The 16,413-nt window shown below is 47.1% G+C and overlaps 1 protein-coding gene across 1 annotated transcript in view; it reads left to right on the top strand.

Moving 5' to 3' along the window:
• The window catches only part of txnl1 (thioredoxin-like 1), a 41,163-nt gene extending 29,463 nt beyond the window's left edge, over positions 1-11,700 (top strand). The window contains exons 7-8 of the mRNA XM_078424117.1: positions 8,955-9,059; positions 10,370-11,700. Of these exons, the coding sequence (XP_078280243.1) occupies positions 8,955-9,059; positions 10,370-10,399 (135 nt within the window). The 3' untranslated portion in view covers positions 10,400-11,700. The remainder of the gene's footprint in view (positions 1-8,954; positions 9,060-10,369) is intronic.
• Positions 11,701-16,413: the final 4,713 nt, after the last annotated feature.

Genomic DNA, 16,413 nt, shown 5'->3' with positions numbered 1-16,413 from the left:
CTCCAGTTTAACAGGAAATGGAGATGAAACTCAGCGGGACAGGCGATATGCTCTAGCATTGTGTGTCTATCTTCGGTTTAAACCAGCATCTGCAGCATCTTCCTACACAGTGGAGATGAAAACTATGCTGTGTGCAGCAGTGATCTAGGACGATGGTCAATATCTGGGTAAACTCCGTCTTTAACATTGAAGGAATTAGAAGGAAGAATTAGATTCAAATCAGATAAAATGACAAATAAAGTTGGATTGGTTTAGGTTTATTATTGTAACATACTGAGGTATAGTGAAAAGCTTTGTTGTGCATGTTATTCAATCAAATCAGATAATACTGTACATAAATAAATCAAATCAAACTCAAATACAATAGATAGAACAAAGGGAAGATACAAAGTGCTGAATATAATTCTCTGCATTGCAGCGCAGCAGTTTCAGTGACAAAGTCCAATATCTGAAATGGGTAGGGGTTAATTGGATAGTCCTCCAGCTTGAGAGAAACACAGAAAAGAAAGTTTTTTTAAGAAATAGAAATTGACGTCATAAAATCTCCCAACAATAAGTCACTCTCAGTAGGAAATAAACTCTTTTAAATTCTTTGCATTCACGTACAGAGTTTCAGTGGCAGTCGTATTGTTATAGGTTACTTCTGTGAATTGCTGTATTTAATGCTCAATGGCAACCTTAATGCAAATATAGGAAGTTATTAACATTATGTTAAGAATGGGCTATTATGTATATGAAACAAATGGTGCAGTAGTTTAATTGAACAGGTTCTGGCGATTCACAGCCTGTATTGTTTTAATACTCTGAACATAGAAACATAGAAAAATAGGTGCAGGAGTAGGCCATTTGGCCCTTCAAGCCAGCACCAATATGATCACGGCTGATTATCTAAAATCAGTGCCCCGTTCCTGCTTTTTCCCCCATATCCCTAGATTCTTTTAGTCCTAAGAGCTAAATCTAACTCTCTCTTGAAAACATCCAGTGAATTGGCCTCCACTGCCTTCTGTGGCGGCGAATTCCACAGATTCACAATTCTCTGGGGGAAAAGGTTTTTCCTCATCTCAGTCCTAAATGGCCTACCCCTTATTCTTAAACTGTGACCGCTGGTTCTGGACTCCCCCAACATGGGGAACATTTTTCCTGCATTGAGTCTGTCCAATCCCTTAAGAATTTTCTATGTTTCTATAAGATCCCCTCTCATCCTTCTAAATTCCAGTGAATACAAGCCCAGTCGACCAATTCCTTCCTCGTATGTCAGTTCTGCCATCCCGGGAATTAACCTGTGAACCTACGCTGCACTCCCTCAATAGCAAGAATGTCATTCCTCAAATTAGGAGACCAAAATTGCATACTCCAGGTGCGGTCTCACCAGGGCCCTGTACAACTGCAGTAGGACCTCCTTGCTCCTAAACTCAAATCCTCTCGCAATGAAGACCAACATGCCATTAGCTTTCTTCACTGCCTGCTGTACCTGCATGCTTAACCTTTTGGTTAGTTTTGTGCGTTAATAACTGGAATAGATGAAAACAAAACAGTGGATGTAATGCATTGTGGCGGATCAGGCCACTCCTTGGGTCAGCCCCCTCGTTACGTGACGGACAGGCGTAAGGGGTTAAAAGCCTGACCAGGGGGAGGCGTGGCATATACCCTAGGGGAACTACGCTGTGGGCTGAAGCGCAGCCTAATAAAAGAATCTTACTAAAAACTGCCTGGCGTCTTGCCTTTTCTCTGGCCTCCGCCAGGCCACTACATTGGTGACCTCGACGGACATCACACGTAGTGATGTCGAACGTTGATGTGCAACCCGGTCCTGCCGACCTCGATGCCGTCTCCCTCAAACTCCCGACCCTGTGGACCGAAGAGCCTGAGGTCTGGTTTCAGCAGGCAGAGGCACAGTTTGCTGTGCGAGGGGTAACCGTCGACTTGACGAAGTACTTTTATGTCGTCGGCGCCCTGGACCAGGCGACAGCAAGGCGAGTAAAGCCTTACCTTAATGACCCCCCCGCGGATGACAAATATAAGGGCCTTAAAGAACTCCTTATCAGGAGGTTCGGCCTCAGCGACGCCGAGAGGGCAACTCGAGTTATGAGCCAGGGGGGGCTCGGGGACCGACGGCCGTCGGCCCTTCTGGAGGACATGCTCGCCCTTATGGGCAACCACCCGCCCTGTTTCTTATTCAAGCAGGCCTACCTGCGGCAGCTCCCCGTCGACCTCCGTTCTCAGCTCGCTGAGGACCCCTTCACCGACACGCAGCGGCTGGGCGAGCGCGCTGATCAAATATGGATGTCCCGTCGGGAGGACCTGGAAGCCCTAGCCGTCTTTTCCGCGGCGTCGGAAGGCCAACAGCAAGCTGGGGCCGCCGTCGACCCCGTTTCAGGGCGACCCCCGCGGCGAAATCCGGGCACCCCGGTGCCGGCACGCCCTTCTCGCACGGCCCGCCGACAGTTCAGCCAGACGCCACCAGAGGTCGCTGGTGGTCGGCCCAAGCAGCACCACCTCCAATACCGCTGGAGACCACCGGAGGTCGCTGGTGGGCATCCCAGTCTGCACCACCACCGGACACCAGCAAAGGGGGCTGGTGTTATTATCACCGTCGTTGGGGACCGAACGCCAAGCAATGTCGCCTACCCTGTGCCTTTCTGGGAAACGCAAGGGCCGGCCGTCAGTGATCCCTTCGGCGGCCGGCCAGATCCATCGCGTGTTCGCTCGGGATCGCCGCACCGGGGGTCGGTTCCTCGTCGACACTGGAGCAGAGGTGAGCGTCCTACCTCCTTCCACCGCCGATATCCATACGGGCAAACGCGGCCCCCTCCTCACTGCGGCGAACGGTAGCCCCATCAACACTTACGGGGTCTGCCAGCTCGCCCTTAACTTCGGCGACAGCTGGTTCACGTGGCAGTTCATCATTGCCGATGTTTCCCAGCCGCTGCTGGGCGCCGACTTCCTGCGGGCGCATTCCATGCTCGTGGATGTCAGGCGGCAGCGCCTGGTGCACTCCAGCACGCTGAGGCCGGTCTCCCCCAACATCGGACACCTGTCGTCCGTGGATGCGACGTACGCGCGCATCCTGGCGGACTTCCCGGACATTGTGGAAACCCACTTCTCCTCCTCCGCTCCCAAGCACGGGGTGCAACATCACATCCCCACCACCGGGCCACCCGTGCACGCCCGAGCGCGGCGTCTCGCTCCAGACAAGCTCCGTCTAGCTCGAGAGGAGTTTCGTCAGATAACATATAACATATAACAACTACAGCATGGAAACAGGCCTGTCCGGCCCTACCAGTCCACGCCGACCATTCTCCCTGACCTAGTCTCATCTACCTGCACTCAGACCATAACCCTCCAATCCCCTCCTATCCATATACCTATCCAATTTTCTCTTAAATAATAAAATCGAGCCAGCCTCCACCACTTCCACCGGAAGCCCATTCCATACAGCCACAACCCTCTGAGTAAAGAAGTTCCCCCTCATGTTACCCCTAAACCTTTGTCCCTCAATTCTGAAGCTATGTCCCCTTGTTGGAATCTTCCCCACTCTCAAAGGGAAAAGCCTACCCACGTCAACTCTGTCCGTCCCTCTCATAATTTAAAAAACCTCTATCAAGTCCCCCCTCAACCTTCTACGCTCCAAAGAATAAAGACCCAACCTGTTCAACCTCTCTCTGTAGCCTAAGTGCTGAAACCCAGGCAACATTCTAGTAAATCTCCTCTGTACCCTCTCCATTTTGTCGACATCCTTCCTATAATTTGGCGACCAGAACTGCACACCATACTCCAGATTCGGCCTCACCAATGCCCTGTACAATTTCAACATTACATCCCAACTTCTATACTCGATGCTCTGATTTATAAAGGCAAGCATACCAAACGCCTTCTTCACCACCCTATCCACATGAGATTCCACCTTCAGGGAACAATGCACAGTTATTCCCAGATCCCTCTGTTCCACTGCATTCCTCAATTCCCTACCATTTACCCTGTACGTCCTATTTTGATTTGTCCTACCAAAATGCAGCACCTCACACTTATCAGCATTAAACTCCATCTGCCATCTTTCAGCCCACCCTTCCAAAAGGCCCAAGTCTCTCTGTAGACTTTGAAAATCTACCTCACTATCAACTACTCCACCTATCTTAGTATCATCTGCATATTTACTAATCCAATTTGCCACACCATCATCCAGATCATTAATGTAAATGACAAACAACAGTGGACCCAACACAGATCCTTGGGGCACTCCACTAGACACTGGCCTCCAACCTGACATACAATTGTCAACCGTTACCCTCTGGTATCTCCCATTCAGCCATTGTTGAATCCATCTTGCAACCTCACTATTAATACCCAACGATTTAACCTTCTTAATCAACCTTCCATGTGGAACCTTGTCAAATGCCTTACTGAAGTCCATATAGACAACATCCACAGCCTTGCCCTTATCAATTTCCCTGGTAACCTCTTCAAAAAATTCAAGAAGATTAGTCAAACATGACCTTCCAGGCACAAATCCATGTTGACTGTTTCTAATCAGGCCTTGATTATCCAAATAATTATATATATTGTCCCTAAGTATCTTTTCCATTAATTTTCCCACCACAGACGTCAAACTAATAGGTCTATAATTGCTAGGTTTACTTTTAGAACCTTTTTTAAACAAAGGCACAACATGCGCAATGCGCCAATCTTCCGGCACCATCCCTGTTTCTAATGACGTTTGAAATATTTCCGTCATAGCCCCTGCTATTTCTGCACTAACTTCCCTCAATGTCCTAGGGAATATCCTATCAGGACCTATCATGGAGTCAATGGGCATCGTGCGCCCCTCCGATAGCCCGTGGGCGTCACCACTCCACTTGGTCCCCAAGGCGGACGGGGGTTGGCGACCGTGCGGGGACTATCGGCGCTTAAATGACGCGACCGTTCCCGACAGGTACCCGGTTCCGCACATCCAGGACTTTAATGCCCACCTGGCCGGAGCATCCGTGTTCTCCAAGGTGGACCTTGTGCGCGGATATAATCAAATCCCGGTCCACCCCGATGACATCCCCAAGACTGCCATCATCACCCCGTTCGGCCTATTCGAGTTCCTACGGATGCCGTTCGGATTGAAGAACGCCGCACAGGCCTTCCAGCGGCTTATGGACTGTGTGTGCCGTGGCCTAGAATTCGTCTTTGTGTACTTGGACGACGTACTCTTGGCCAGCCGCTCGAGGCAGGAGCACTGCACCCACCTCCGCCAGCTGTGTAAACGCCTCAGCGAGTACGGTTTGTCAATTAATACTTCCAAGTGCCGTTTTGGGGTGACGGCCATCGATTTCCTCGGCCATCGGGTAACCCCACAAGGGGTGGTACCTCTTCCGGACAGGGTCGAAGCTGTCCGCCGTTTCCCCCGACCGACCACTGTCAAGGGCCTGCAGGAATTCGCCGGGATGGTCTCGTTCTATCACCGCTTCCTGCCGTCGGTAGCCCGAACTATGCGCCCACTCTTCCACCTCATGGCTGGTCGCCGCAAGGAGGTCGAGTGGGACGACGAAGCAGGAGCGGCCTTTGAGCAGGCTAAGGAGGCCCTGGCCAGGGCCACGATGCTCGTCCATCCTAAGGAGGATGCCCCAACCGCCCTGACCGTGGACGCTTCTGAGGTGGCGGTCGGTGCGGTGCTAGAGCAGCACATCGACGGGTGTTGGCGGCCACTCGCCTTCTTTAGCAGGCACCTCAGCGGGGCCCAACGGCATTACAGCGCGTTCGACCGGGAGCTCCTCGCCCTCTACCTCGCGGTACGCCACTTTCGGTACTTCCTAGAGGGGAGACCCTTCACCGCGTTCACAGACCACAAGCCACTCACCTTTGCGTTCGCCAAGGTTTCGGATCCGTGGTCTGCGCGGCAACAGAGACAATTGGCTTATGTGTCGGAATACACCACCTCAATTCGGTTCGTGGAGGGAAAAAACAACAGGGTGGCCGACGCCCTGTCTAGACCCGCGATCCACGCCGTCCTACAAATGGCCGGGGGGATCGACTATTCCGCCCTAGCAGCCGCGCAGCTGGGGGACGAGGAGATGGCCACCTATCGTACAGCAGTGTCCGGCCTGCAGCTGGAGGACATTGTCTGTGGCCCCGGGGATACAACACCGTTGTGCGACACCTCCACTGGCCTGCCGCGGCCCATCGTCCCTGTCGTCTGGCGTCGCAGGATATTCGAGGTGCTCCACGGACTGTCTCACCCCTCCATTCGGGCGACGGTGGCCCTTGTATCCTCCCGTTTCATGTGGCACGGGCTGCGTAAGCAGGTCGCACACTGGGCACGCACCTGCATCCCGTGCCAAACTTCAAAAATCCAGCGACACGTGCGTGCGCCTCTGCAAGAGTTTCGTGTCCCTCGGCAGCGCTTCGACCACATTCATGTGGACATCGTGGGGCCGCTGCCGCCGTCCCGGGGCATGACCCACCTCTTCACTGTGGTAGATCGCTTCACGCGGTGGCCGGAGGCCATTCCGCTGGCAGACACCTCGACGGCCACCTGCGCGCGGGCCTTGGCGGCGCACTGGATCGCCCGGTTCGGGGTGCCACTGGACATTACATCCGACCGGGGGCCACAGTTCACTTCGGAACTGTGGTCGGCCATGGCAAGACTCTTGGGTGTCAGCCTACACCACACTACGGCGTACCATCCACAGTCGAACGGGTTGGTGGAACGCTTTCACCGCCAGCTGAAGGCTGCCCTGAAGGCTCGGCTCACGGGCCCAGACTGGGTGGACGCCCTGCCGTGGGTTTTGCTGGGGATCCGCACCGCACCCAAGGAGGACTTGGCCTCCTCCTCCGCCGAGTTGGTGTACGGGGCCCCCTTGACGGTTCCCGGGGAGTTCATCCCACCAGCGCAGGGTCGAGTGGAGCAGCCTTCTGACGCCCTGCAACGTCTTCGGCAGACGGTGGGCAGGCTGGCACCTGTGCCCACGTCACGTCATGGGACCTTCCAGCCACACGTCCCTGCCGCTCTGGAGGACTGCCAGTTTGTGTTCCTGCGCAGGGACGCACACCGATCACTTCTCCAGCGGCCGTACGAGGGCCCCTTCCGGGTCCTGCAACACGGCTCGGCCACATTCGTTCTGGACATGGGGGGTCGCAGAGAGACTGTTTCGGTCGCACGGCTGAAGCCGGCACACGTGGACATTGATCGGCCGGTGCCGGTTGCGCAGCCCCGCCCGCGCGGTCGCCCCCCGTCCAAGCTACCCCCTCCAGTGTCTGCTACGACCCCTCCACCTGTTGGTCAGTCGCCGGTCCCTGCGCCGGTCATGGTGCGCACCCGGGCTGGTCGCCTCGTGCGCCCTCCTGTCCGTTTTGTACCTCCGGTTCTTGGGGGGGGTCCTGTGGCGGATCAGGCCACTCCTTGGGTCAGCCCCCTCGTTACGTGACGGACAGGCGTAAGGGGTTAAAAGCCTGACCAGGGGGAGGCGTGGCATATACCCTAGGGGAACTACGCTGTGGGCTGAAGCGCAGCCTAATAAAAGAATCTTACTAAAAACTGCCTGGCGTCTTGCCTTTTCTCTGGCCAGGCCACTACAGCATTTTGATTTTCAGAAGGCTTTCACATAAGGTCCCTTAGAGAACGTGGAATTGCGTTAATACATGGACATGGATAGAGATTTGCTTGAGAGGACAGAATGCGGAACATGGAACCAGTTCCGATACAGATTGTGCAGAACTGGGGTCCTGCATTATCCTTGTCAATCATATGGCCGAAGGGACAAAATATCTTATTTCCAAGTTTGCAGACGATGCTAAACTTGGTGGAATTGTGAGTTCAGAGGTGGATGTAAAAAGGCTTAATGGGGTTACAAACAAGCTGAGTGAATTGGCAAGAAAGCGACAGTTAGATTATAGTGTGTGTAAATAAAAACATGAGTTCATCCACATATGTGCACACAACAATAAAAAAACAACGTATTTTTAAGTAGCGACAGATAGGGAAATGCTGAATAACACGTGACATGTGCACCAACCTTATACACCGTTGAATGTAGATGAAGAAATTATTTAGGAAGGTGATTTTTATATTTCAGTTATCTGGCCTTGGTGTGACCACATATGGAATATTGTGTATTGAGTATTTTAGTCTCTATGCCTAGAAAAGGGTTTATTTGTTTGTTATACAGGGGATGTGATGAAGAGTCGCTGGACTGGTTTCTGGATTGGTGGTTTGGCTGTTTAAAGGGAAATTGGATAGGTTAAGCTTTTATTCTCCAGTGATGTCAGAAGAAGGTTTTAAGAGTGATTGTGAGGAGAAATTTCTTGTGACAAATATTTGGAATTGTGTACCCTGGAGGGTTATGAAGGATCAAGTACAGCCTGGTAGATTTAGGGATGTCAAAGGAATTGAGGGCTATGTGGATAGTACACAAAATTTGAACTGAGGTCGAAGAACAATCTTGATGAAGGTTCAAATCTCTATATGGTCTATTCTGGATTCTGATTTAATGTTCTTATAGTCTACATTAATCACACAGCATCATTTATTCCAGCAAGGTTAAGAAAAGCTATTTTGTGGAGAATTTAGAGAAATATTGCAGCCTTAAATTGACATGTTGGCTTATTTTCCTCCCCCCACTCTTTGTTTTAAATAAGTACTTTTCATGTTGATAAACAAGCCGAGGATGTGTTATTTTTCAACTGACATTGATTATCAGCATCAGTTGCTTTTGCAAAATGGTTTAGAAAATTAGTGTTGGGGGTTATGGGGAGAAGACAGGAGAATGGGATTAGGAGGGAGAGATAGATCAGCCATGATTGAATGGTGGAGTAGATTTGATGGGCTGAGTGGTCTAATTCTGCTCCTATCACTTATGAACTGCTTTGGGGAATTGTTATTTTATGAAGCCAAAAGCAATGTGTGTGACAAGGCACTGCAGAAGATAATCTGTTTGTATACTTCAGTTACTGTTGTTTACTTTGGTTTACAGCTTTTTATCAAATCAAACCACGGTGATGAGGACACCACAAGGATTAACTATCTTGCATTTATCGGAACCCCTGTACAAACAACAAATATGTTGGACTTTAGGCGGGTAGGTTGCACAAGTAAATACTTTAATTTTGATGTCTTTCGTTATTGCTGATCAATGTCACAAACTCTATATTCCAGTTTCCTGCCTTCAGCTGGTCCAAAAAGATTAGATGAGAAATTTGATGTTGCATTTGTCTGTATTTACCATAGAGAAGGACATGGAAGCTGCTGAGTACAGGAAAGAGAACAGTCTCCTTCATCAGCTAAGACATTGAGTATATGAGTTGGGATGTTATGTTACAGTTACACAAATCATTGAAACACAGGAAACTGGGATCTTGCAAAAAAACAAAGTGCTCGGTCAGACAGCATCTGTGGAGAGAATGGTATTTCAGATTGGGACCCTCTTCAGAGTGTGAAGAAGGTTACCAACCTAAAATGTAGTCCACTCCCTCCACAGATGCGTCCTGACCCGCCGAGTTCCTTCCGCACTTTGTACAATTCATTGGTTCGGTGTTGTTGGGAGTATTGTGTGCAGTTCTGGTTATGATTAAGCTAGTGGGGGTTGTTGAGTAATAGGGAAAGATTGGATCGGCTGGTACAGTTTTCCCTGAAACGAAGGAGGCTAAGAGACTAACCTTACAGAAATTTACAAAATGATGATGTGTACATAAGGTAGTCAGTGTTTTCCCCAGGTATAGCAGAGTCTAATATGGGAGGGCACAAGTTTAAAATTAAAAGGAAAAGATTTTTTAGGGGATGTGAGAGCAGATTTTTCAGAGATAGTGTGTATAGAGAATGAGCTGCCAGAGGAGGTGGTAAAAAATGTTCCAATTGCTGTGGCATACAGATAGAAAACATTTAGAGGGATGTGGGCTAAAAGCAAGCAGATATTATTAGCATAGATGGGCATCTTGGTTGGCATGGATGAGTTGGTTCGAAGGTTCTATTTCCGTGCTCCATAACCCTGAGAATCTCCAAATTCACAGGGTTCACAATAATTTTAGATAAGACCTAGTGGATGGAAATCTATATCGTGATGCATGGCTAATGTGAGAGTGAAGAGACATAGAAGGTGACCAATTGCTGACCACCACTGTCTTGAATCTCCTGGCCAATTGCTGATTAATAAATTATAGCAGAAAAAATATGAAAGCCATTAATTTTGTGAAATTTGTTGTAACATTTGAATTAGTGGTAAACATTGTTTGAGAAAAAAGAATTCCAATGAATTATATACCCCTGTATATATTTCATTTGAATTCTCTTGTTTCCACTTTTTTGTGAATTGTCTTGAGCATTCAAAATTGACTAAACTGTTAGTGACATTGCTGGGTTACATTTTTAACATTTTTTTCAATTATTTTCTAGATTGCTGGAAAGAAAGGAGAAAGTCACTAACTGAATGAAGAGAAAAATTGGGTATGCATTGATAGGACCACACTTGGCCAACATTGTATTTTCCGGATCCTTGTAATATCATCAACGCCATGACTCTTGACTTGGTTCTCTTGGTTCCAGACATGCAAGCAAATCATTGTTGAGTTCAAATATTTTGTGGATTATTCTTGAATGTAATGAACTGATTTAATTATTTTCTGGCAAATGAGAAAATCATCCTGGATGTCCCCTTGGAATGCACCTGGAAGTTAGAGTTGTGCACTTAGCCTTGCTGTAACTAGCCAACCTAAATGTGGTGAAACTATTCAGACCTTCACATGGATTCCAATGGTGAGCAGGGAGCTGTTCCTCTAAATTTAACAAATACTAAAATGATTACGTTTGTTGTCTGTCAACTCTATTGCAAATAGCGTTGGATAATTAAAATAATGTTTACCTAATATTGACAACTGTGATTTTTTTTTAACTCACCAACCGCTCTATAAAAGATGGTTTTGGATACTAGCTTAATTGAAGAGATTATATATCTAAGTTTTTACACGTCTAGTTCAAATTTTATTGGCTGAGCCTTGAACTTCTGTTCTTTTCTCATTGATTGGAACTATTTAGTGTCTCTTTGCCTTGCAATTTCTTCAGAACGACATTAGAACACATTTGGCACTTGCGTTGTTTAATTTAAATTTAAATTGATCTATTTGTAATTCAGAGGCAAACCCTTTTCTTATCTCTGCTCAACTAATGTGGACACCTACAATTCCAACTTCCTGGGTTTAAGTTTCATTCTAGAGACTTGAATGTAGCAAGTTGAAGTCTTCTTTTATGTATGGAGGAGTGCTGTGCTGTCAAGGGTGCTGTTGATAATGAAGTTGTGACTGCTTCTGCTCAGAGAGGCAAAGAGGAGCCTGGAGAATTAGCCTTGGTAAAATGGAGACGCAAGGAACTGCAGATGCTGCTTTACCAAAGAAGGCCCAACATGCTGAGGTAACTCAGTTGGCCAGGCAGCATCTCTGGAGAACATGGATAGGGGATGTTTCGGGTCAGAAATTTTCAGATGTCTGAAGAAGAGTCGACCCAAATTAGCCCTAGTGTTTTGTCAAATATTTATCCATCTATCCTCACTGATTGTATGATCTTTGTCACATTGCTGTACATGGAAACTTGATGTGCTCAAATTCACTAAATTACGACAGTACATTTTAGAGTTGTTACTTCATTGGTATTAGGGAAAAGAGAAAATACTGCAATTTATTTTTGCACATTAATTGCATGTATTTATAGCAAGGAAACACTTTGAAAAGAAATATTAAAAAGGAATATCTAAATGTGTCTTCAATGTTGTGAACCGCAGTCTGCCTTCTGCTGTGAATGCTGACTCCACCAAAAGGTTCAGTGTGGTCATAAGGATTGTGTTCGAAGCACTCCACTTAAACAAGGCTTCTGTGATCCGAAACAACTAAATTCTTTAACTAGCCCCCATGAAAATGAAGTTGATGTTCTGATGTTTTGTGAAAATACATGTAAAGCCAAGTAATAACATAAAATTAAATTTTTACTATTCAGTATCATACACATACTAGGCTTTTCCCCCCAATTGTTGGACAGTTGATCCATTTAAATGAGTGAATATTTTTATTTAAGCAGATTGCAGCTTCCAACTTTTCATAATTTTACCGGAGTTGGGGTTTTGATTCAATGTCAATTGAGAAGATGGTGCCATTGGTACCAAAGAAAGTCACCTGGAAACTCCAACAGGTGTAGTCAAGCCATTTAATTATAGGCCACATCAATGCCTGTGGTGGAGCAAGGGAAGCTTGGAATGTTCAACTCTGCGGAATTGGTAAAATGCAAATGTCTAAGATGTAGGTCAGAGGTTGCAAAAGTAGGTAACGCAAAGCCCATGGGAGTTTTGAACATGAAGACGAGTTTTTTAAATTGGGTTATTTAAGGAAGTAAATTCAAGTTTAAAGGAGAAGTATTTCAATAGACAATAGACAATAGGTGCAGGAGTAGGCCATTCAGCCCTTCGAGCCAGCACCGCCATTCAATGCGATCATGGCTGATCACTCTCAATCAGTACCCCGTTCCTGCCTTCTCCCCATACCCCCTCACTCCGCTATCCTTAAGAGCTCTATCCAGCTCTCTCTTGAAAGCATCCAACGAACTGGCCTCCACTGCCTTCTGAGGCTGAGAATTCCACACCTTCACCACTCTCTGACTGAAAAAGTTCTTCCTCATCTCCGTTCTAAATGACCTACCCCTTATTCTTAAACTGTGGCCCCTTGTTCTGGACTCCCCCAACATTGGGAACATGTTTCCTGCCTCTAATGTGTCCAATCCCCTAATTATCTTATATGTTTCAATAAGATCCCCCTCATCCTTCTAATTTCTCATTCGACTATTTGAAATAATGGTATTGTATCTATGCTTAATGCAAACAAATGGCAATTTACCTGCAATTATTTTAGTCGCTTGACTTTAGGACATTAAAATCTTGAATGAGACTGCAACTTGCAGGAAATGATGGTGTGCAAACCCTGCCATAGCTGTTGTATGTCTGTCTCATCCTTCAGTTTGGAGCAAAAGTCCCTTTTAACCTTTTTGATGGCCTTGCGATGTCATACCTGAACTTCCTGCATGAATCCGCGTCGCCATATCTGAATGCCTGAGATCTGGCCCTCAGAAGATTGTGGACCTTTTGGTTCATCAAGTGCTTCTGGTTGGGGAACACATAGATGGTTTACCTGCTAAGCATGCAGGTACAGTAGGCAGTGAATAAAGCCAATGGCATGTTGGCCTTCATAACAAGAGGATTTGAGTATAGGAGTAAAGAGGTCCTTCTGCAGTTGTACAGGGCCCTGGTGAGACCACATCTGGAGTATTGTGTGCAGTTTGGTCTCATTTGAGTTAGGACATCCTTGCTATTGAGGCAGTAGGTTCACGAGGTTGATCCGTGGGATGGCAGGACTGTCATATGAGGAAAGATAGGAAAGACTGGGCTTGTATTCACAGGAATTTGGAAGAATGAGAGGGGTTCTTATAGAAACGTATAATATTATAAAAGGACTGGACAAGCTAGATGCAGGAAAAATGTTCCCAATGTTGGTGGAGTCCAGAACCAGGGGCCACAGTCTAAGAGTAAGGGGGAGACCATTTAAAACTGAGATGAGAAGAAACTTTTTCACCCAGAGTTGTGAATTTGTGGAATTTTCTGCCACAGAACACAGTAGCCAATTCACTGGATGAATTTTAAAGAGTTAGATAGAGCTCTAGGGGCTAGCAGAATCAAGGGATATTGGGAGAAGGCAGACACTGGTTACTGATTGTGGATGATCACAATGAATGGCGATGCTGGCTCGAAGGGCCAAATGGCCTCCTCCAGCACCTATTTTCTATGTTTTGGTGGGAGCACACAACACATGTTTTCTTATAACGTCGGTAATTTTGAGTGTCGGAGCTTATGGGGAGAAGGCAGAAGAATGGGGTTAGGAGGAAGAGATAGATCAGGCATGATTGGATGACAGAGTAGACTTGATGGGCCGAATGGCCTAATTCTGCTCCTAGCTCTTATGATAACCATGGCAGATTCGTTCAGGTCCATTGCTGATTCCTTGATCACTGTGCAGTATACTGACACCAAGCGATTCTGGAGTTATTCCTCTGCCTTCCCTGACCTGCTCTGTGCAGTTCTCACCTCTGGGGCTGCACTCTTCATTTGATGCCTATGGTAGTAAAGAGGAGCACAGATAGGTGGTTGGATTTCCCAAAGGAGGGGTGAAGGATGGTGATAGGCATCTTTGATGGTGGAATAGCAGTTGTTGAGGGTGTTTGATCCTCTGGTGTTGCAGGACTCTTGCTAGTAGTTTGAAAGTAACTTCCTCAAAGTGACCTTGTTGAAGGCTATGATAAGAAACATGTTGGGGTACGCTGACTGGTGTTTGTTGAACAAGGCGTGCAGCTCCTCCAGTGCTAGACAAAGATCTGCCTGGGGGTGGGATGTAGACCGTGGTAATGATGATGGTGATTTCCCACAGGAGGTAGAAGGGGCAGCACTTCACTACCATGTGTTGCAACTGCTGAGAACAGGAGTTGGACAGGACTGCTACATCTGAGCACCACAAAGAGTTACATTGAGTTAGACACCTCTGCTTTTAGTGTACATTTGGAACAAGGACTGATGGATGTAACCAACAAAATGGCAGGCATACCTGGGGCTGATGCGAGTGTTAGACAATAGACAATAGGTGCAGGAGTAGGCCATTCGGCCCCTCGAGCCAGCACCGCCATTCAATGTGATCATGGCTGATCATTCTCAATCAGTACCCCGTTCCTGCTGTCTCCCCTGACTCCGCTATCCTTTAGAGCTCTATCTAGCTCTCTCTTGAATGTATTCAGAGAATTGGCCTCCACTGCCCTCTGAGGCAGAGAATTCCACAGATTCACAACTCTCTGACTAAAAATGTTTTTCCTCATCTCTGTTCTAAATGGCCTACCCCTTATTCTTAAACTGTGGCCCCTGGTTCTGGACTCCCCCAACATTGGGAACATGTTTCCTGCCTCTAACGTGTCCAACTCCTTAATAATCTTATACGTTTCGATAAGATCCCCTCTCATCCTTCTAAATTCCAGTGTATACAAACCCAGTCGCTCCAGTCTTTCAACATATGACAGTCCCGCCATTCCGGGAATTAACCTAGTAAACCTACGCTGCACGCCCTCAATAGCCAGAATATCCTTCCTCAAATTTGGAGACCAAAACTGCACACAGTACTCCAGGTGCGGTCTCACTAGGGCCCTGTACAACTGCAGAAGGACCTCTTTGCTCCTATACTCAACTCCTCTTGTTATGAAGGCCAACATTCACAGCTACATCTTTAAGGTGAAAAGAGTTGCATGAAAGATTGTTCAGGGTTAGGACAAGTTAAACCATACTGGCTGAGTAATCAGCATGAGCCGCACCCCAAGATGGCTTAAGTTGTGCATGAGGATGATGGTCCTATTAACATGAATTTTCTGCATCTGAATAATTGAGTTGTCATGGTAATGGAAATAAAGGTTATATTGATATCCAGAATAATGACACAGAAAGTAAGGTAGACTTAAACTTTAAAAAATCAGTGATCCAGGATACTTATAGAAACATATAAATTTATAAAAGGACTGGACAAGCTAGATGCAGGGAAAATGGTACCAATGTTGGGCGAGTCCAGAACCAGGGGCCACAGTCTTAGAATAAAGGGGAGGCCGTTTAAAACTGAGGTGAGAAAAAACTTTTTTACCCAGAGAGTTGTGAATTTGTAGAATTCTCTGCCACAGAGGGCAGTGGAAGCCAAATCACTGGATGGATTTGAGAGAGTTAGATAGAGCTCTAGGGGCTAGTGGAATCAAGGGATATGGGGAGAAGGCAGGCTCGGGATATTGATTGGGGACGATCAGTCATGATCACAATGAATGGCGGTGCTGGCTCGAAGGGCCGAATGGTCTCTGCCTGCACTTATTTTCTAAGTTCCTATGTAAATAATCATTCAGTCATTTAGTGCTTCAAGGATTGGTTAGCCTTCCTAAATTACATCCTGACGCCTCTCTCACCCATGAATGTTTAAAAAAAAATCTTTGACTGATTTTTGATCATGAAACAGATATTGTATAAAACCATGAATGAGGGGGGGGGGGGGGGGAGGGGCGGGAAGTGTCAAGAAAATAACAATACAAATAAGGACAGGCACAATGCACTGCAGAAACTGGCTTACAAAATAAAACAGTGCTGGAGTAACTCAGAGGGTCAGGCAACATCTCTGAGAACATGGAGAGTTGATGTTTTGTGCCGGGACCCTTCTTCAGTGATTGTGGTAGGGAGGGGGTGGGGGGGAAAAGCTGGAGGCAAGGAGGGGCAGGACAAAGCCTGCATGTGATGGGTATATTCAGGCGAGGGCCATTTTTAATAGTTAGGTAATCAGTAGAGCTAGAGACACAAGAAACTGCAGATGCTGGAATCTTAAGCAAAACAAAGTGCTGCA

This window comes from Rhinoraja longicauda, chromosome 1 (genome assembly GCF_053455715.1).
Source record: "Rhinoraja longicauda isolate Sanriku21f chromosome 1, sRhiLon1.1, whole genome shotgun sequence".
Lineage (NCBI taxonomy): Eukaryota > Metazoa > Chordata > Chondrichthyes > Rajiformes > Arhynchobatidae > Rhinoraja > Rhinoraja longicauda.
Note: the sequence above shows the minus strand (reverse complement) of the source record. Positions and strands in the feature narration are given on the sequence as shown.